This window comes from Arctopsyche grandis, chromosome 3 (assembly GCF_051622035.1).
Source record: "Arctopsyche grandis isolate Sample6627 chromosome 3, ASM5162203v2, whole genome shotgun sequence".
In the NCBI taxonomy this organism is placed as follows: domain Eukaryota; kingdom Metazoa; phylum Arthropoda; class Insecta; order Trichoptera; family Hydropsychidae; genus Arctopsyche; species Arctopsyche grandis.
Window position 1 is genome coordinate 29204714 of NC_135357.1, and position 23317 is coordinate 29228030.

Here is a 23317-nt window from a genome sequence, read left to right on the forward strand (position 1 = left end):
TAAAAACTCAAAACGGGAGGAGATGTGCAAGAATAAAACAATAAAATCATTTGTAAAAGTTATTTGTATTTTCAAAAATACTTTCATTCATATATACATATATATATATATATATATATATATATATATATATATATATATATATATATATATATATATATATATATATATATATATATATATATGTATATATAATAGTTTTCACATATTGGTACATTAAAAAAAAGATCTGGATATGATTAATGGTACGTCACTCCTACGTAATCTTACATAGACTATGTTACATGCTATGAATTTCAATACTTTTTGATTAAAAAAAATATTTACTTATCGCAAAAATGTAATATGAAGTGCAGCATAAAGTAGCTAAGGTAACATCGTTGAAACGTAATATACATATATATACTTACTTTGCGACAGTGCAAAATAAGTTGTAATGACTTACAATGACTAGTTAAAAATATATACTTTCATAAAAATACAACTTCAACTTTTGCTACATGAAAAATAATTACTTTTGAATACTTTTAGAAATGAATCTATGTATTATTATTTTTTTGTATTGCATTAGATTCTTATATCTTATATCTTAAATATAAAATTAATAAATGCGTGTTACAGTGCTATTTTTTAATCATAATTTTAAACATTTCATACATTCAAATTCACAACCATTTATGATAAATGTTAAAAAAAAAAATCAAATATTAAAGAATGTAAAATGAAATGATTATTGATAATGTTAATTAATATAAATAAAGTAAAAAGATACAACAAATTTCATTTTAATTTTTCATTGTGACATTTCTAAAACGAAACGTCAAAAATGATCTCATAAAAAGTTCAGTAATGATGGACAAATTTCAAAAGGTAAACAAAATGGAAGAATGGTAATAAACTTAATGATATGATATTACTATCGTAGACACAAATTGTAACTTTTTAAGAACGAAAATCAAAAATCAACAAGAAATCAATGACAATTCAATAACAATTTTCAGCAAAAAGAAATAACTATGTATATACGAACTTCGTTCGGCATTCAGCGGTCAAACACATCTTAGATACACATAAATTCAATGCGTGACATTTAAAAATTGCAAATATTTACAATTGCAAATTAAAGACACCAATAAGACCGTGCTTCGCTGTCATTTTCCAGTGTCACACAATAACGCAGTTCAATTCACCAAACAAAATCACTTTCTTTTTATCACATATATGGAACCGTCCATCATAACAATCAATATATAGATCTCACAAGTTTTTGGCTTAGCATACGTATTACTATATAATTATCACATTTGTTTTATTCATGACTATAAACCTAATCATATGTACTTTAAAGTTTATTTACTTTCGATGTTTATCTTGGCGGGTTCTGTGAGCACTGTGAGCGTAAGGTAGATTCGGAGCCACTCTTTGATTTCGCTACGACACAACGGACAGATTGTGCACCTAGAATATAATAAAAACTCAATCAAAATATTGTCTCAAACCACACACATCTAATATACATATGTAATAAATGATAATTACCTGCTAGCACATTCAGAACAACAAAGTACGTGGCGACAAGGTAACAAAAGAGTGTCTATTGATTGATCCATACAAATTCGGCAAGCTAGAGTATCCGCCTGCTGACCATTTATGTCTCGGGATTCCTTCAAATAAAATAAAACAGTCAATATATGCCATGATAAATAACACATAAATTCAATATTAAAAATACTTACTCGACATTCAACCCCACACTGCGACTCTCGGCGATGTCCAGTAAAAGCATTACATCCTTCCAACGCCGTATGGTTTCCAGAACCCTTACCGGCGAGGAAGAGAGCACGTCTAGCATTGTCATAAACTTCTGTATAGGTTCTTCTGATGTCAAACACATACTTCTTTCCGAGTGTTGATTCCTCGTTGAATATCGATACAATGGTGCCTTTGAGATCTCTGATGAACTGCTTGGTGACGTCGCTGCGAACTGTCTCGCAGCAGTAGAATGCATGCTTTTCGGTGACGGCGCGATACAGAGCTGATGCTGCGTGACGGGAGTACATTTTGATGTTGAGGACAGCTTCGGTGCCGTCACTGGTCAGATGCACCAGTTGAAATTTACGTTTGACGGGTGCAGCGCGAATTATTGCCGTGTATGCAATACTGAAACAAATAATACACAACTATTAGTTTTAAACGCTTTGATTGCTGTGTAATTACTATAAATGTACTGGTGGATGATAAGTACCTCTGTTTTTCTTTGTGATTTTCACCGATGCCGTCGCCAGGCCTGTACACGTTGATGCCTTGAGGTCCGACACCGACACACATTCCAAGCTTACATCCACAACCTTCCACGCCACCTTCTTGATGAGCTCCACCGGTTGTCAAGCAGCCGACAGTCTGACTGGCATACATATCACTGTATTTATTCGGCATGCCTTCATTTTCCTTGCCGTGATATAACAGATGACAGTACAGACTATGAGCATCGTTGTTGTTATGAGCATTAGACGGCTTGCAGAAGAACAACTCTTCACCGAACGACTCCATATTGGAGATTTCTTTCAGCAGTTGGTATTCAGCCGAAGACGACTTCATCCCGGCGATCTCATAGTGATAATCTACGATTCTTTGATGGTAATCGATGGGCTTTCCTTCTTGTGGACCAATATTAACACACTGATTGTAAATAGCAGTCGGAGGCTCTTCCATATCATAATCTCCGCTTTCAGCCTAAAAATAATAAAAAAAAAACATCAATAACACAATCATTATTAACAAATACATAATATATTATAATCAAATTTATATTTACTTGAGCTATCAATGCAACTAGTCTGCAAGCTACGTCCCAATCGGCGACTACCATCCGGCCGTCAATCAGATCCCGGCTAGCGTTTAGATAGAATTGATGACGAGTGTTGGTGAGGAGTAGTCGGTGAGGGGGAACCCAGAATTTCACACGCAGCCTCAATTGAGGATTGTGCGATACGAAAAAGTTTCTCAGGTTGATCCATTCTCCAGATGCTACTTCCTCGACGTCGCCGCCGGCACCAACAGTTCCATTCGTATCTACAGCGTCCGCTGCAGCGAAACACTTCGATATCTTCAATCCGAAATAGTCCGCTTCTGGGCCAATTCCAAGGTGCTCACATACCTAAACAAAATCAATAATACATAAGTAAATGATGAAAAATTTTAAACGACATTTGAGAAGTATCATAAATCGTATATATTGATAAATGCTGATAAAAATGTTAAGATACTAGGTTTTGATAGTAAGTGCGGTTGTAAGTAATTTTTTTTTTTTTATCTGTAGGTAGGCCATCGAAATAAACATGTTTTTCAAATATGTAGTATTTGCACTGGAGCATAATAAAATGCTCAGACTTAATCAACAATATTTCTACGCACCACCTGAAAGGTGAATTCATTAAACGTGTAATGGGAACCGTCTCATAAATATTTACTGCATATTTAAATTGAACAAAGACTGACGCATCGCATTCAAAACAAGGTTTATCCAGCTGCTATTACACAATAGTATATAGAAAGTATACTCTTGAATATTATATAAATAAAATGTGGATAGAATTTCACTAATTAATAATAATATTAATACGAAGATGTGATAAAAACACCTGGAATTGCGTTCCAGATTAAATTTATTGACTTGTTTTTGGCAGCGATAGTAATAAAAATCCTTGAAAAAATTCACCAAACCACATGTGTTTTCATCCATTTTATGGAGGACACCATTTTTTTTTTTTAATAAATAAAATAACCAGTTTTGGATCTGCGCATTAGCCTGAGACACAACTACAATAACAAATGCGAGTTCGGTGGACAACTTCTTGCATACATATTAGGTATTGTTTACGTGTTGGAGAGGTTAAATTGTTGAAGCAAACATGTGCAAAGTTTCGGAAGTCGTGTCCTACATGTGACTTTCATTCAAACAATGGAATATGAGCCGAAAATTCATAGGAATTGCTTACCGATGAACTTTTAAATATTCAACGTAAACAAACTATTGAAAACTGATTCCACAATGTGAAAGAGAAGGCAGCAAAACAAACATGTGGGCGTGCTCAAGGATCTGTCTATAGATAACGTTTTACAAATTTAAATAACAAACAAAACTAATAAAAACCCCGTAAAAAAAACAGCCGTCTTGTAAACTGACAACAAACTGCGTATTATTGAAACAAAACGTTGTATTTTGCATGAAATATCAATCGAAGATATGTTAATGTCATATTAATGATGAGTAATGTAAATAAACGTAATGTCGATAAATAATCACTTAATAGTACAAAACAGCACAGTATGACCTTATTGAGAATGTTTTTCCATAGAATACATTTTTTTTCAACTACCTTACCTATTTTGGGAGTAAAATTTTAATTTGACGGAAGATATAAAATAATGATTGTCGACATAATAAGATCAATTGTTTAGGGAGAAGAGGTCAACTAGAAAACTATGGACATTAGCCAAGAATAAAAGGGGTACGATTTAACGGTGCGTTTAAAAAAATAACTTTGCTCCCTAGAACAAATCATTTGCGCATTAAAATAAAAGAAATTTCGCATTAAATAAATATATTTCTGTCAAATAAAAAATGTTACATTGAGCAGTTATTTATTTGTAATATGAAATAAATGTTTCGATCATTTGGCAATCAAAAAGTGCGCAGTTAATGGTAGAATTAAAAACTCCCATGATTTCAACTACAAAAAATTTCCACTTTGATCTTAATAACTCGTTAACACCTATTTATTATACAGAGTGGGCCAGCTTGGATGTTGCCGATCCTATATGCGAGATCTGTAATGCACAGCGTTAATGCACGTTTCATTCATTTTATATTTTTTCTGTTGTGAATTTAACTTATCAAATGCCCATATTTTTTTATATTTAAATTCTGACCTAATTAAAATAATGGACTTGTTATAATTCAATGATCATTATATTTATTTATTAGAGGTTTTTATATTGTCTTACTGCTTATTTTATTTTTTGTGCGTACAAATATTATATTAAAGGAACATAAGACTTTTTATGTGTTGTTTTATTTTATAATCTATTCATAATTTTTCTATTGCTCTTTTTTCTTAACGTATGGGAAATTATTTTTAAATTGTACGTTTATATTGTTAAATAATACGATATTTTTTTAATACACACAAATGTTATAAAATGCGCATTTAAATTGTCACCGAATATAAGTAGAAGAAGAGATTGGAAGCTATGAAAGATAGAATCATCATTTTCAAAAGTGCAAAACAGTAGTCAAAGCGTTAATATCTCCTCCAAATCAAATAATGATGATAGCTTTCAAACGAATATCAGGGGGAGTTAAGAAGCAGCATTCTACATCCTGTTCAGAATAATCTCACCATCACTATTGTCATAGCACGTTCGCAGTGTTAATAGATTCGCTCCCTATGGAAATACTGCACTTACAGATGCGGTAATAATATATAATGAATAAATACTTATATGCATGAATTGAGGTAATATTGTATATGCGAATATTTATGCTTGTTAGTTGTAGCATACACAAGTTGCTACATACAAATGTACACACATTACGCGTGCTAACAAGTCCTTCAAATACATAGTTGTGGGTTTAAGAATATAAAGTACATATGTACGTTATTTCAAGAATTTTACCGCAGACAGTTATAGTGGAAAATAGTCATAAATAATACGCGTAATGCTCAACACAAAGGAAAGATCCGAGAATAGTAGTACGTTTTGAGGAAATTATCGAGCACATGCAAGGAGACTTGCCAAGAGAGCAGAAATGGAAACGAGCCAGTTAATTGTAGCCAGTTAATGCAACAGTAATCGGGGCTGATGAACCAAACCTGTGCAAATTCCAACGCGATCTGAACTATCTGTGAAATTATCTCTGGCCGCTTGCCACACGCCAAATCAATACAAAAACTTATCTCTCGCTAATAATAATTGCTTTTTAATTTGCTCACAACAAATAATTGACTTGATTGTTCCGAAACATTTGAATGTAAGCCCCCCGTGCAATAGCTTTTGGTCTCTGATCTCTCGTGTGACCCGTCGTAAGGTCAGATAAATAAAGTGTAACGAATATGGTATCAGCGCGAACTTCAAGCGACAACTTAAAATGATTAATTGCATAAGATCCCCCCCGCCTAATGAGATGACTTAGATATCAATTAGCATATATTACGTTTCCTAGTTGCCGTGCGACGATCACGTGAAACCTCGAAGGTCTCCAGCATCAGATCAGATCAGACCGTTTGAAGTGCAACTCGAGAGAGTTCAATTGGACGGATGCTCGTATTTTTCCATCACTTGTCAGATTTGACAGTTGCAAATTCGTTTTTCGCGCGCTGCTATATTAAATCGATTGCCGGTCCCAGCGCAATAAAATCGACGACCATTATATTACCGAGAAGAGAAAGGGGAAATGTGTTTTTTTATTTTATTTTATTTTATTCAGCGAAACGATCAATGTTCAATTTTATACAAAAATACATTTTTATTGTAAACAATTTTTATGCATTTCAATTTGTAATAAATAATTGAATATTGTTACAAAAATTTTATGAATTATTCAGATAAAAGCATTCTATTATTATACACAAAAATATACTCGTATGGATTTTAATATTTTTTGATAAATCAATTGACCAACTTAAACATCCTGATACATACATATGCATGTATAGAAGATTCAAAATAGGTTGCTTATTGAATTTCAAACTATCTAGTGCTTCAAATCATCATAAATAATCTAATATATAATTTCGAAAGAGACTTTGTAACTATGTATGTAAGGTTTGGGTGGGAGCATCGAAAACAGATCAAAGTTTCTATGAGGACGATGTCGACATTGTTGAATATTTTTTTCGATTCAAATAAATTTAATAAATAAACGAATGAATGTTTACTATTACATTAGCCATGTTTAAGCAGTTTATATTACAAATACCGAGCGAAGCAGGGTAAAACCGTTAGTATGTAATAAAATACCAGAGCTGAGGTGTCGCTTAAAAATTTACTGATTCCAAATTGAATGAATTTAGTGAGATCCGACTTTTTTTACCAACGTATAAAATTATTAGCAATAAAAAAATAATAGCGAGTTTCAATTTATAAATAAAAATTAAAGGAATTAAAAAAAATCACAAAAATTTACATGTTACCGACTTATCTAATTATTGGTAGTTAAATAGGTATAAATAAAAGTAAATACATTCATAGTGTATATAAATGAATTTCATATACAAAAAATCAATGTAATAAAAAAAAGTATGAGACGTAGGACACAAAATTTGTGTGTTTTTGACCAAAACACACAAATTTAACGATTTTATTCGTAATGTAATTTAAATTTAAGATTTTTATAATGAAATTATTTAATTTCGATTTATTATTGGATTTACTTCAATACAATTGGAGACTCTAGTTGAATTAATTAAAGAAAATAGTAAAGAGAAGTCGGTTGATTTTTTTACGATTCAGAATCTGTCTTTACAGCCCTGAATATAACCAACATGCGCATTTTGATATTTCAATTTGTTTATATATTTAGAAAATAGATAAATGTCTGAAAAACAAAGCCTATATAAATTCAGGGGCATAACAAAGAACAATCAATCTACGAGAAGGGGGGGGGGAGGGATTAAGTTTAATATTAGCTTTTCAATCTTTTTTATTTTGACAGGTCTAGTATGTACATATATTCCAGTGATAAGATAACGTTTTTAATAACCTAGAAAAACATTTACGCCGTAAATCGTACATTTGTTTTTTGCTTTTTTATCTGACAGATATTCAATAACGCCCTCACCTACATACATACAAATTGAACGAAAAACATAATTAAATATACACTCGTGTGTGTGTGTATTACATTATTTAAGTTTGTAAACACGTTCTCTGTCAAGCAGAGGCCTCGATTGGGTCGCTACGAGATATTTTTGAGCCAACCATGTGTTGGGTGTATAAAGAAGTGCACACCAAAACAAATAAAATTGGACGAATCAAACTGCGAGTTTCGTGAAGTTCAGCAGCACCCAAAAATAGAGAGATATATTAATCATGTGTGATTCGACATCTTCATTATCGAGATGTACTCATTTGAATTCATGGCGATTATCAAGATTTATGTCCGGCCATTGTTATCGGATGATCGATAATTTTCCCAATTTTAACAATCCCGGTGCGATTATGATAAAAGTATTGTTTATTATTTGATTTAATACACGATTAGTAAGTACACCTTTGTCTGTGTTCCAAAATTCGATCAGATATGTAATATTGCCACTCAAAGAACTTTGTACCAGTATTATGTATGTATATGAAAAATAAGTTAATAAAATATATTTGCACATATTTTTGCAATATAAATTGTCAATAGTTAAATGTTTTGTCAAAATGCGCAATTTTTTTTACTAACCTCTTATACGTTTTTATCAAAATTTTAAGTGTTAAAACGTGCTTGAAAAAGGCACATATATTTACGGCTAAACTGAATTTGAATTGTAATTTTTTTACCAAATATCAAACGATAAGCTTATTTTTTAAATTCAATTTTATGGATTTGAAGTTCCACTTGTAAAAAAGACATAAGGGCGAAAAAACACAGCGATGAACGGCACAACGTGTGCTTGGCTCCCCGCTGTGAGTGGTCTTCTACATTTCTTCAAATATGGGATACACCGTTATCGATAACTGTCAAGCAAAGATAAATACGAGGATGCAATTTGACCGAAAATACCCCAGAGGGTCATTTTGGGACGGGGCGTGCTGGGCGTTCCATGAATATGTACAATGCACGGCCCATTTTTTTTGCATGTTTAAAAGTATCTAAAAAAAAAACACGTGCCACGTGCACCGCTGCGTGTTTTTGCCCTGAAAGACTATCGGTTAGTAACGGCAAGACACTATTATGGGTACAAAAAGTTCTCACTGATATTATTATTTAATTTAAAAATCAAAGTGTTCAACTATTACTGACGGGACAATTATTGTGGTAATTTTTTTTTATTAATAATAAAACAAAAATAAATATATGTTGAAAAAATATGATAAAAAGTATGTAAAAAAAATCTAAATGTAAATATGTATACATTTTTGACATTTGATCTGAACTAAACGGTTACATGGATACAATTTTAAAAACAAAATTGCATGCTAGTTTATTTAATTTTAGATATTTAAAACATTTGATTTTATCTGAATTTACTCTTTCTGGAGGGGGGGGGGGGACACTAGGGCAGTCTTTTTACCATGCGATAGTCGTTGGCCACTTGCATTAAAACAGTTAGTAATGAACAGGTGTACTATCGAGGGCATAAGACACTCGGTAATGTCATTATTTTCTAATTTTAAAAACCGTGACAAGCGATTGTACGTAAAACGAAAAAACAAATATGTGCAGGGGGTAAATAAGCGACGCAACTGGCTGAAAATGCTCTCGTAGCGCGCGCGAAGGCTAAAAAACAGGCGGTGAGCATTTCCAGCCAGCCACTCGCAAAACATCCCCAATGTTTATTTTGCATTATAAATACCCTGCCACGTTTGGATTGCGACAGCATTTCATAGTTGCAGTTCTGGGAACGATCCCGACACCATTTTTCTAGGTGACCCATTTCTCTGATGGAAGGTAACCACGAGCATGCCTCGACCACGACATGCTCATGCGGTGACCGCGTGCAATCACAGACCGTTCGACCTATACGAAGCGTGGCTCTCGATGGACCATTGCCAGCTGAGCGATCTCTGCAAGTAGGAGAGAGCAAGTGCACTCACTCCCCCACAGTAATTGACAAGGGAAACATCTCAAACGAGGAAAACGAACGATGACTCAATGCGAACCTTCCGGAAGAACCAGTTTCTGACCCGCATCGAGGACCTGAAAGGTTATCACAGCGGTGATAGTTCCAGCATTCGGGTCAGATAAGGCGTCGATCCATTCTAAAATTAAACGAGTGTTGATTCTTCGCGCGAAAAATATTTACCACTAATTGTTCAAATCAGGTGCGACCGATAAGAGAAATGTGTAAACGAGCTGCGAGTATATACACAAGTTGTTATTGCGAATAACAAAAGCAGGCACGTCTCGTCTCTCGTACACTATTGTGGGTGTGTGTAGCTTAGCACAAGTCAAATTTACTCGAACGAAACAAGTTTCAGAGGACTTTTAAGTCGAGAAACCGGATATTCTCATTGTAGATTTTATAAAATGCAACGAGGTTCGAGCAAACGCAAAGTTTTGCACGACCCGAGACTGGTTTTTCGAGGAAATAGACTAAAAAATCAAGCGGTAAAAACTGAGATCTGATCAAAATGTGCTCAATAATCATTATGCAAACTTCTAAATTGGTTCTACTTGGCAACTAAAAATGTATGCACGAAACGAAATTGGCAAAAAATCCCCCCGATTCGAGTTGAACTTTGCTCTATAACAAACTATGTACATGTGTAATACACAGTTTGAAGCTACGGATGACGATCTCTCTAATTAATTTTTGGGTCATTGAAATTAACCTAGTAAGTCTTGGGTCTAATGAGTTTATCTACTTAGTGTGTTGGGATATTCGTAGCATGTATGTACATGCGTACATAATGGTAGGGCTTTCCGTTTAAAGATGTCTTTGTAGTCTTAAAATGAATATGCTATCCTCTTATATATACTCATTTTAATACACTTGATTGCAGTAGCGTAGTAATGAATCACATTCAGTATCTTTTTTACCTACAGGTAAAAGCGATTACAATCGCTTTGCTTCATCTAGTATTTATTACTCATAGTGGCACCTTTGATCGAAGTTATTTAAATTCTGAGAATATCTCTACAATTATTATTTTGAACTCTTTCCTCGTTTACTACAATCATTATATGCCCACAGAAGACCTTCGATTGGACTTTGATCCGTTGACTCAACCACTATTTTCAGCAAGATGAGCTGAAAAAACTTGCGCAGACTTCGTACTTGTGTAATTTATGAACGGCACTTTGAATCTCGAGGTGAAATAAAAAAAATTAGCGAGTAACACTATACGTGTGACATGAATCGAAGTTGTGTCAATGCTATAATTTTAGACATTTCTCCGCAGATGCTAAAAATGCTTGGAGAAAGATCCGAAAATAGAAACGATAGCGATTATTGGCCTCGGGACAAAAATTACATCTAAAATATTTTAAACACGTGCGAAAAAAGCGAGAAGACATGGGAGATATGAGGTGGATCACGCAATCATCACGCTAAAGATGTAAATCCAGGTTTTTTTTTTAATGGAGCAGTAGGTGGTAAGCACGAGACTACAGAGTGATAGGAAAGATTTCAGTTCCATTATATTTGAATTTGGCAAGCATATTAAGAAAAAAGTTTCTTGAGCGAAGATAATTTATAGCCACATTAGATGTAATGGCAACCGAAGTAAGTAGACATGTAAAATTAAATATTTGAGAAACGACCCAAAAGCAGGCGCGTAACTACTATGCCGCACGGGCATGCAGGCTTTTTAGATTTAGGGCCCCAAAAGGTTTTCAAATAAAAATACTGGACATTTTCATTTTAAAGTCATTTTAAAATCAGTCATTTTAAATAATTCAAATGACTAATAGGAAACAATATTTAAAATTTTATACTCCAAATTTGATACGCAACACATAGGGTGTCTAATTTTCACCCATCTGTACTCCTTCTCACGACATTCAATAGTTTTCTGTTATGGTACAGTAATAATAATAGTCCGCAATTATCAATAAAAATTATGTTAAAATAAAATGTAAGCCCAATTTTTCTAGTTACGCCACTGCGGCCAAAAGGCATTGAGAAAAGCAGATGAACAATCTGCACTTATATGTACATACATAGATGGGTGCAAGTTCCAGTAGTGTTCACTTACATAGATGAATCACATTAGTACATGGTATCTTGATCCAATGTAGGATAATTTAAAAGAAGAATTTCATAGGTCAAGATCAAGATCAAGATGCAACAAAGAACTCATTCATAAATACACATGATATTAAACATGTCTTTTTAAGCAAGACCAAGCTTTATTTTACAGAAGTGGGTACATCAGGTCAGACAAGTCGGTTAAAAATAACCAAAAGTAACTCGTTCATAATAAGACGATCAAAAAATGTCCTCGTCTGGTGTCTACGTGACCACCTGATGATGATCAACGAGACCGTTCCAACAGAAGGGGATCGTGAGCCGTATCACGTAAGCATGCGAAACAAGTACACACTCTCATATTATAAATGTAGGTTTTTTTTTTTGTAATCATTATGACTAGTGGGGTATGCACGCTGTACAGACGAGGTACAAGAGTTGTCAATATGGCGACCTTCGCATTTCAGGTGAAAATAGCCACCGCAGATGGGAAGTGAAGCGGTACGAAGGTTGAAAGTCTGATATCGGAGATATAAAGTTTGATTACAAATAAGCAGTGGCGGACTGGGACTGAAATCAGTGCATGCCAGGAGTCAAAGGGGGCCCCCACCCAGGGTTAAAAAAATTTGTCCCCCCCCCATATAACAAAATTTTCTTCTTTCCATCACGCTAAAAATCAAGGGCAAAAAATAAATAAAATTTTCAAAAATGGGAATAAACAAATTTAGGTACAAGAAAAATGGCAAAAGCAAAATAGATCCATAAATTACATTGTATATTTCGTTTTAATCCTTGTCATATAATGCATCATAAAAGAATGCGGCATAAAAGCGGCTTTTACTTTCGGTAGAAAACAATCAGGGACGTCACTTCAGCTTTTTCTTGGGGGGGGCAGGCAAAGATTGGTCAAATTGATTTTTTTTTCAAAAAATCTTTTTTATATCGGAATAAAAATGGAAAATATAAAATATGAAAAAATTAAGTTTATTTTTGAAAAAATAAATTTAAAAAAATATTATGTAAAAGTCAAAAAAGCGCCGTAGGCGAAAATTTTTTTCCAAAAATCTTCACATGGTTAACAAAAATCGACCATCAAAATGTATCACTATATCAAAAAATATACGAACATTCGGAAAAATAAACGATACACATCTGTTTTTGAGACAAAATAAAGTAAAGGAGACCTTTCTAACGATTCGCTCCATGGGATGAACAATTTCTAAGAATGTTACTAATGGCATACCAGTTAAAAACCAAAATATACTTGCTTCAAAATAATAAAATCTTTTTTTTTCAAAGCACATAGCAGCGATTATTTTATTAGTTACCCAAAAGTAACATATGTACATAAGAAATAAACGCAGCATTCATAGATCCATAGTATCTCATTAATCATTAAATCCATAATATTTTCTAAATTCACACTATTCCTTAATTTAGGGGGGCGAGTGCCCCCCCAAATTACGTCCCTGAAAACAAAAAATGCATAATATTTTCAATTAATGTTAATCGAAAATCAGGATTTTGGGGAGGGGGCCCCTATCCTATGTTTCTATATACATGGATTTGTCTAGATTAGGAATAGATTTAATATTCGGAAAATGTTTAAAATTGTGTATTTAAATCTTACTATATCGTTGAAGTATAATCAAATGTTATTTTGAAAGTATGTATGAAGTAAATTTAAATCGCTGGTTGATGATGAATCGTCCTATCAAAATTGTTTTAAGCAATTCAGTTTATATTATTCAGGGAAATTTGTTTATTCCCATTTTTATTTCAGTAGGTAGTTGTTACATAGGTATTGGTATATGCATAATATTGAGGTTGGAAATGGGCCCGGTAAAAGGGCCCACGCAAATGTTGAAACTTACATTTCGAGCCTATTAAAAAAAGTTAACCGATCCTTGGGCTGTTAAAGCAGGCATTAGTTGGTTTTTTAAAGAAATTTGTTTTGTTGAAATACCCAAACTCTAGGTCCCAAAGTGCAATATCCTATAAATTTTTACACACGTGAAATAGTTAAATTAAAAAGTTATTTAATTTTACTGAGGGCCCATATTTTCTAACGGATAGTGGGGCCCACATGCCATCGGGCATGTACGCTTGTATGGCCAGTCCGCCACTGCAAATAAGCATACATTGTAGCATACACTATCACTGTTATCGAATTCCATTGTTCTGCTGTGATTCTAGCGAAATTCCGTACCAAAGGGCAACTAGGCAAAGTACGAATCCTTGGAAACTGTCCTACATTAGAACGATCAAGGTTTCCTATGTTATTTTTGTACAAAACTGATGGCGGAAATTCTCGACGAAAGCTCAAATGCTTCCTGTCTTATAATAGTAAATATGAATTTATATAATATATTATACTATAAAAATATGCTATATATGTATGAATCTACTACACCAGCATATAATAGATTTGAAAAAATGACAAGTTTTTGCTTCATTTTCAAATACATATCTCTGACTCAGTGCTAAACGTTAAAATCTTGCACAGTTAAAATGCAGCAGGATTATATGCATTATCTTAAATGATTGCTAAAAAAAACGCATATATCAACAACAACAAAAAACCGCGTTCAACAACAAATATTTTTTATACTTCACTGTTGCATCATTTGGAAATTTTCATGTTTACATGTATGTACATATGCAATATAAATCACGAATGGTAAATGCTTGTGCAAAGGTCGTCGCAATGACAGATAGATGGGTTTGTTTGTAGAAGATGCGTATCCAAATACAGAATATCATTATTTCGAATTGTACAAATGTAGAGTATTTGAATTTAAAATAAGGAGAGACCATTATTACTCACTATACACATGTATACTGACTGGTCTACTTCTAACTATTTTTTACAAGGCTTCTATTTCTTATTCTTGTGAACGCCAAGTTACTTAAAAAATTGACCGCTTTCAAATCGTACAATCTTTTAACGTATTCCATTTGAAATTGTATAAATCAAGCTACTTCATTTAAAATATCTCTGTATCATTTATACAATTCGATATATTGATATTCTATATACCTTCACATGATTATTATGACCCTTCACAGAACTGTCTTTTAATATATTCCATTTGAGATTGTTTAGACCAAGATAGGTACTTCGTTTAACATATAGGTATTTGTATCATTTGTATAATTCGAAATATTGATATGTATTATATATCTTGACAAAGGCTTAAAGGACTGTCAAATTTTAAATCGTATAATTTTTAATATGAATATATTTGAGAATGGACTAATTTGAGATGGTGTAGATTAGGCTAGGTACTTCATTTAACATATATCTGTATCATTTGTACAATTACTGTCAAATTTCAAATCGAACAATCTTTCAACATATTCCATTTGAGATTATGTAGATCAGGCAGTAACATAATCTGTATCATTTAGTGTTATTGTCGTTGGAGATTGAGAACAAACTAAATCCAGTAAGATGTATGAATATCAAATGCCGCTTTCAGTGATTGTCATTAAAAGGCAAATTAAAATAGTATACTTGTAAAAAAATCCATTAAAATCAGATAATAGTTTGTGCGGTGTAATAATGAATTACATATAGCGAACAAAAAAGTGGAATGATGATTATTGCGTAATGAATAGGAAACTCATCATATTCAGATGGTATTATTTTTTTTTCGGTATAGCGAGTGTTGCCATACGTTAGGTTTTTCCGGATGGCTTATGATTAGAGGTAGGACCGGAAGCGCGCCGTCTATTGTTCCATTATTGTAAATGCTTTGTAAAAAAGGTTCGGCAAACCTTTAACAATGCATTTACAACATGTGAACAATGAACAGCGCGCTCTGGGTCCGCTCTTTACTTATAATTAGAGGTAGGATAGCCAAGGGGCCGCTCATTGTTCCATTGTTGTAAATCCTTTGTAAAAAAGGTTTGGCAAACCTTTAACAATGCATTTACAACATTTGAACAATACGCGGCACGCTCTGGGTCCGGGCTTTACTTATAATAATAACCGACGCGTTCGAAATTCGGTGGGATTTTCTTAAATGGAATAATTAAAATTCAGGGTCTAAGTTTGTTATTGTGCCGATTCGCTCCATATACGACCGTAACCGGTATCGGCAATACGAATTGCAATTGCAAATTTATTAGATACGGTTAATGTCAAAACTGGCATATTCCAGTTTTGAATCAATATTAGATTCCTTTGCAATTTTTACACTGGCAATTTTAATTTTGACAATCCGTTGCAATGGATCACGCACGTGCAATTATACTACGCCTTTGACTTCACGGATTACGTGCAGAATTGACGTAGAAGTGCATAGTATTCGCAAGGTGCATTGCGTTATAAAAATAAACTATGACCAACGAAACTAGCGGACTTTGTACCGAGAGAGTTTCTTTCCGCGGTAGCGACGACAGACACGCGAATCGCATCTCACCGCTACGTATTCATTGGGAGTATAATTGCTTGGCAGGAAAGCGTGCGGGCAATTTTGATCCTTCGAGCGACGTGTCTAGGTGTCATTTTCGCAAAGTGAACGGCTACACTTGTTGCATTCTAGAGCGACCGCTCTTCGCAACGATCGGACTTTGTACCCGGCTCCGAAACAATTGGGAGAATGGTTACGAGCGAAAATGGCCTTTATGTTGTAAGTGAATACGGACTGTTTTGGTGGAGAAGGTCAGCCAGCTGTGGACTTCGGACCGCGTTCTCTCAACCGACAGTAAAGTGTCGAGTTTATTTTGACGCAACGTGCTCGTAACACAATTCAATATTTAGTTGGCATCATCACAATTAATTCATCCATATATAAATATATATATACATATAAAGAATAGACATTTTACTATAAAAAAATAAGTGAATGAATATGTTTAAAAAAAATTACATATCAGAATCGATCAATGATAAAATATATTTGAATTGAAATAAATGTATGTACGTTTTAAATACTCAACGTTTCAATATAATTGCTAATTAAAAAAAAAACTAGTAAAGCATCACTCTCGAAGAAAAATAAATTTATTTTATTTAAAAAAAAAAAAGTTAATTTTCATGTTCGTGATTGCATGAAATTGTAAAATTGCATGAAAATAATATGGCGCAATTTAATTTTTACTATGCAGCATATCATAAACAATAGGAAATTGAAATTAAGCTATCAAGTTGATTAAATTGCTTATCTAAGCTTCAATCTCGTGAAGTGTTTACATACTTAAACATATCTACGAGTATTTTAATGATTATCGATGAATATTGCGCGATCGTCATGCAGTTGGTTTAAAAATAGTTAGCGAAGATAAATACATAATCATATAAAGAATCGTTGAAGCAAATCAGCAAAAAAATTGTAATTGATTTTTTTTAATATACAATTCAAACATAATCGAAAAGTTAATTATATGAGTCAAAATAATAATAATTAAAAAAAACAATATTCGTTACGTCAAAAAATTACAAGATATACATTTTTTTATCGTGTACAATGCGAATTAAAAACGAATACTAAATGAAATCATTTAGGTAAGATTAGAACGTTCGCAGTTTGCTAAATCGATCAGCATTACATACATTGCAGGGTACATTATCGTGCGAATTCAATCAACATCGCACGTGACCTCACAATATAACCTAATAAAATTAACGCATTCGAAAAACATATGTTCACACAAACGGAAAAACAAACAGATGTAAACCTTTCCGTTCATTTCCTAAAAACAGTCGTCAAGTCGGAACCAAATTTCATCATTTATTTTAACAATGACGCTTTGAGTACTCACTGATTGTTTATTTTCATCAGGTGTGGGATAATTACGAGTTATTACGTAATGTATATAAAATTTGGCATTCCATTACCACCAACACGAAAGGCTCGTGTTAGAATCATACTAATAAGCGTGTGAATAGTTGTCAGCAATACCAAATTGACGAATAAACATCGCAATCGCGGATTGAAAAACCAAACGGGAGTGTTTGCCACTCACAGACTATTCGACGGCGTTTCTTATCTGTAGGCAATCGATTTGTAAAATATACAATCGTGTGTATCATAGTAGAGCGTGTGTACGCCACTCGAACAGCGTGGACGAGTACAGGTGGGTGCGAGAGAGAGAGACGCACGTATCGGCGAGAAAGAGAGCGAAAGGCGAAGATTCGTCCACACCGATTGTAGGTGAAATCGGTTCACACGCAGAGCACGTGCTCACCGATCGCTCTTTGGACTTTGGACCGCGGACTGTGCGAGCGAGACGGCAACAGCAATGCATCTCGCCGCTCTCTTCGCACGCAACAGTGCACTGAAACGATCACAAAATAAAATCGAAACGTACAAAAAGCCTAGTAGTAGAGTGTGTATTCATTTGTTTTGTTGTACTTTCAAATTCATCAGCTGTCAAATTGTACAAAGAGTTGCGCCATTTTGATCGAAGAGTTCGCCCACTGTTGTCAACACAACAATATATGTATTAATGTATACATATACACTTTGGTTCTTTCGTAAATAGAGAAATGTGTTCTAGATCTTATTTATTTTGAGAATAAATACAAACTAATATTGATCAAACACTTTTTGAAGGAATGGAAGTTTTCAGTTGACTCCCTCCCCCCACCCCTTGTAGTACTGTTACGTACGCCGCGGATTAAGCGAATAGAATCCCAGAGACTATGTGATCGTTCAAGGGTTATCTGTTATCGGATTAACTATGTAAGTGCTTGCACTTACTTCCAGGATTATATCTGGACTCTAAGTGCATTTAGGCTAAACAATGACCGTTATTAGTTATTTCTCAGAATCGGTACGGGGAGACCCAATGTCGTGGAAATACATATCCGAATACGTGACTATACAACAGGTAAACAGATTAGGCCTCCTGAGAGATCTACCCTTTATAAGGCGGTACGTAGGCGATATCATGTTATTCTGGACGGAGCAGTGACAGTGTGTATATCTCCTGAATCATCAATAAATGCTGTGAAACGACTGTTGGCTTTTTACTTGGATCCTCCACCCACCCGTACGCAACAGTACAATAAGAAAAAATGAAAATCGAAGCAAGTGAAACGATTTCTTGCATTTCGTTAATTTAATAATTATTTTCATCTCTTACATTTATTTGTATTTTATGTGCTCTGTAGATCTTATTTATTTTGAGAATAAATACAAACTAATAATGATCGAACAATTTTTGAAGAAAATCGCAAAGTTTGAAAACGATCGGAGAAGAACTCAAATTTCGTCAGACGAAAAAATCGAAAGTGCTAGTAAGAAGAGGCAAGTTATAGTAAAAAATAAAAAAAATGTTTTTTAAAAACTAGCCTCTTCTATATTTTGTTTGGGTCTACGTGACGAGACAGAATGTTAAATTACAGAAAACGCAAATATCGGAAGGCAAAGATTGAAAATCGAAAGATCTTAAGTCGAAAGATCAAAAAAAAAATGGTGCATGGTAAACGGTACATACTCACTTAATTTGCGCGAGCAGGATACAACAGGAACAAGAGGAACATCTTTTCCTCCCGTATTCTGCGCGCGCACATTAATACGGGAGGAAAAGCCTGTCTTGTTCCTGTTGTATCCTGCTCGCGAAAATTAAGTGAGTATGTATCGTTTACCATGCACCATTTTTTTTTTTGATCTTTCGACTTAAGATTTTTCGATTTTCGATCTTTGCCTTCCGATATTTGCGTTTTCTGTAATTAAACATTCTGTCTCGTCACGGAGACCGATTTTGTTTATAAAATTAAGACAATATATAAAAAAAAATAATTAAGAAATCAACAATTCTCTCCGTAAACTTTGATCACGAGTATGGCAAAGTGTTCAATCTGCCATAGCAAGAGTCAGAACAGTGTGGACGATAGAGGTCACCGTGAAGGAAGATGCAGTATTTTCAAACGTGTCTATTACGATTATTTTTCACCATGGTAATAGCGGACGTCATTTCCACTTATATTGATGGCCAAACCGAGCAAAATGGCAAAGTTTGAAAACGATCGGATAAGAACCCAAACTTCGTCACACGACCAAATCGTTTTCAAGCTAAGAGGTAAGTAAATAAAAAAATTAAATGGTACCAAATAATTAAGAGTGGGGGTAGAAGATTTTTTCAAGTTCATTTTTTGAGTATTCATCAACTCAGAGTTTGTGTCGTAAGGTGCACCCCATTCAGACTAGGCTTACGGTACGTTTATTTAAAAAAAAATCCATTGCGGCGCATTTTGCAAGTAACAATATGACAAAGTATGAAAACGATCGGATAAGAGGCAAATTTTTTCGTAAGTGAAGCTCAAAGGAGGTTTGTAAAAATAGGATTACACGACTGATTAATACTATTTAAAACTTGGCTTAATTTCATGAAAATAAGCTTAACGTAAAAAAATTCATGTGTTGCATTTATTGGCAGGTTGCTCAGGTAAGGCACTTTCATTGGTGTTTGCGAATCTTTTTTTACCTGCTATAAGCATCTATGAAAAAAATAGCGAATTGCTTAATAACTTGTTCTAAAAGATTCAGTGATTGGTTATGCGCATATATGTATGTTTAATACATATTCTAAAACGCTCTAATAACGAAAGTGGCCCAACTGAAAAACAAACTAGCTAGTAAAATTTATTCTTTAAGGATTTTCGTTGTTAAATTGTACAATTCAAAAAAATACCTTGGAGATCCATGTTAGATACAGACGAATATAAATGTCTTTTTTATATTAATTGTAATTACAGGCAATTAAACGAGTGCAAACAGAGTACGTGCGAGGTAATAGTATTGGACTTTGGACTCGACAGATGTTAGATGTCGTCCGGTTGACATTACTATAATAACCATGTATAGTCGACTCACGACTCAAATTCGGCTAATTCGATTATAATTCCAAAGGAAAATGACTGATAAATGTGATAATAAAGTTTACAAACAGAAAAATCTCAGTTTTATTAGGCTTATTTAAAGCTAAGGCATTCCCCGGCAGTTAAATGCCGGCGATAAATCATGAAGTCAAAGTACAGAAAAACTTCTCAGTTAAAATTACCCGGTACTTGTAAAAAAGATATAACACGGTTGTAACATTTGAAATGAGTCATTTACGTTTTGATTCATACCAACTATTCGGCAAAATGAACTTTGACTGGCACATCAAGTGCTTTATGATAAGATAAATTTAAATTGCTTAAAAAATGCCTATGATAGATCGAATTATATATTATAAGAGTGAACGTGAACAATAACATTTTGCATAAAATAATGTCTGTGTATGTTACCATGAATGTGAAAAAATACGTTATTTATAGACATGGATAAATATATACAATGCAATGTGAGTACAAAATGTAGATAGATGTAAATAAATCGGTTTGTAAATAAAGATGGATAATCTCATACGGCTTTGGTCGATTAACACAATACTTCGACTGAAATGGTGTTCATAAACCTTATCGCCAGTGTCAATGATCTCGGCAAATTAAGTGAAACACTGAAAATTCGCACGCAATATTATCGCGCGTATACTCGCGCTCGTCGATATCAACAATTTACTAATGTTTATTTGAACTTATGTATCTCTCTTCCGAGAGGAAAAAAAAATGATGTAATTCATGAATTGCTTTGGAGACAGATCGCGCTTATCGTCAATGAGGTAATGGTCAGCAAATAAATTATAAAAAAAAGGAACATATGTATACTAAAGTTCACTGTATCACAAACTATTTACGGATGAGTACATTATCAATATTTCATTTCCCCTTCTCGACAGTGCGGCAAATGTAAACAATTCATAAGAGATACCCTTTTGACCGATAATATTACGCGGGTGAAATGAGTAAAATTTTACACACAATTTGCTGGTTATCTTCATTCGGAGGAGTGTCGCTTTTATAACGTGATAAATTAATTTTGGAAATCGTACTTACATGCGCGATTTCATTATATTTGTTAATTTGCTGATCGAATTTCCCCCAACAATATACTAGTACTAATCAAAAATGAATTGACAATAAAATATTTTTAGTTTATTTTTTTATGTAAATAAGTTTATTTGATTTCTATACAATTTTTATTTACTTATTTGTTCGGTTGCGAGTTGACATTGGCTATCTTTCCAAAGCAAACATTCAAATGTAGGCAATACATTTAAAAACTTCTGAATAAAAAAAACGTAAAATCTGTGGGTTTTTTTATATTCGTTCCCTCGTATATTTGTTCGACAAATATAAGCATTCTTAGCAAATTTATTGTTTATTCGAGTATAGCGAAAATGCCACCTTGGAACGTTGGAAAATACGCGTGTAGAGAATAATGGACGCGATCGAAAAGAGGGGCAAGGAACCGTAAGTTGCGTACAAACGAGTGTCAGACCCAAACAAAAGGGAGAGAAACATAACGGTACGGTTGCACAAACCATATGATCTTTATTTACGTACGCAAATAATAAAATTAACAAAAGGAATCGACAGTCCGTGTAATAGTTATAAATAATTTGAGATAATGGTGTGTAAACAACACAAAAACAATGCATAGTCGTAAAATACATCATTTAAACCGACCGGAAAAGGCGATAACAAAAGAACGAATCGAAGAAAGAAAAAAATTAAAAATGTTGTCATTTTGAAAATATATAAATATAAACAGTGTGACAGAAGAAGTTTTTAGTGATGGCAATTTGGATTGAAATATCATTCGTTCTTTTGTTTAATAATTGAATTTGAAATACTAATAATAGTATGAATGTAAACGTAAAGATGAACACTGACCTTCTCGAGGCACTCCTGGCCAATGGCTTTGGGGTCCACCTTGATCTGCAGCACGACGTTGTTGGGTTGGCTCACGAGGCACCACATGTTGAGGGTGGGCGAGGGGGCGAGTGGGCGAGTGGGCGAGTGGGCGAGTGGGCGTCTTTAAGAAAAGGGTTGTCGAGGGTTGACGGACGAAAGCGAGATGAAAGCGTCTGTCAAGTAGGCGAGTGCGAACGACACTGGCCGAGTGAATATCGCGTATTCCTTGTGAAAGAAGAATTGACAACGATCACCGACACCGACCACGTCCATCGCCTGCCGATGCTCTAAACTGAATGCGACTGCGGCTGCGGCTGCGGCTGCGGCTGCGGCTACCGGTGGTCGCGCACGCTAAATACGAACCCCCTCCCCCCACTCCCACCCACACACATGCGTTTGCACACCCGTCAAACTGCCGCGAGATACTGACGGAATCTGTTTTACCGACTTTTCGATGGACGACAGGCGTATGATTATGATCTGGCGTTGAGCGCTCTCTATGAATCGAACGTCAAATATACTTTTAGTGAAACTACACACTTGGTGCAAATATTAATTCAATAATTTATCTGCAGAATTTGAACAAATTTTCAAAACAATCTGAATCGGTTCAAAATTTTATTTGTTTTTTCAATTGCTTTATTGACCAAAAAATATTCCG

The 23317-nt window shown here is 34.1% G+C and overlaps 1 protein-coding gene and 1 long non-coding RNA gene across 2 annotated transcripts; one reads left to right on the forward strand and one right to left on the reverse strand.

Annotated features, from left to right (window-relative positions):
* Positions 1–47: 47 nt before the first annotated feature.
* On the reverse strand, positions 48–22722 carry dnr1 (E3 ubiquitin-protein ligase defense repressor 1). Its single transcript, XM_077427616.1, has 8 exons — positions 22636–22722; positions 3097–3157; positions 2816–3027; positions 2246–2733; positions 1737–2160; positions 1540–1664; positions 206–1458; positions 48–97 (listed from the first exon to the last, which is right to left on the reverse strand). The coding sequence occupies exons 1-7, from the start codon at positions 22720–22722 to the stop codon at positions 1350–1352; spliced, it is 1506 nt and encodes a 501-aa protein (XP_077283742.1). The 3' UTR covers positions 48–97; positions 206–1349.
* Positions 11293–16855, forward strand: LOC143909570 (uncharacterized). Its single transcript, XR_013260348.1, has 2 exons — positions 11293–12459; positions 14040–16855. It is a non-coding gene; the product is annotated as an uncharacterized LOC143909570 (long non-coding RNA).
* Positions 22723–23317: the final 595 nt, after the last annotated feature.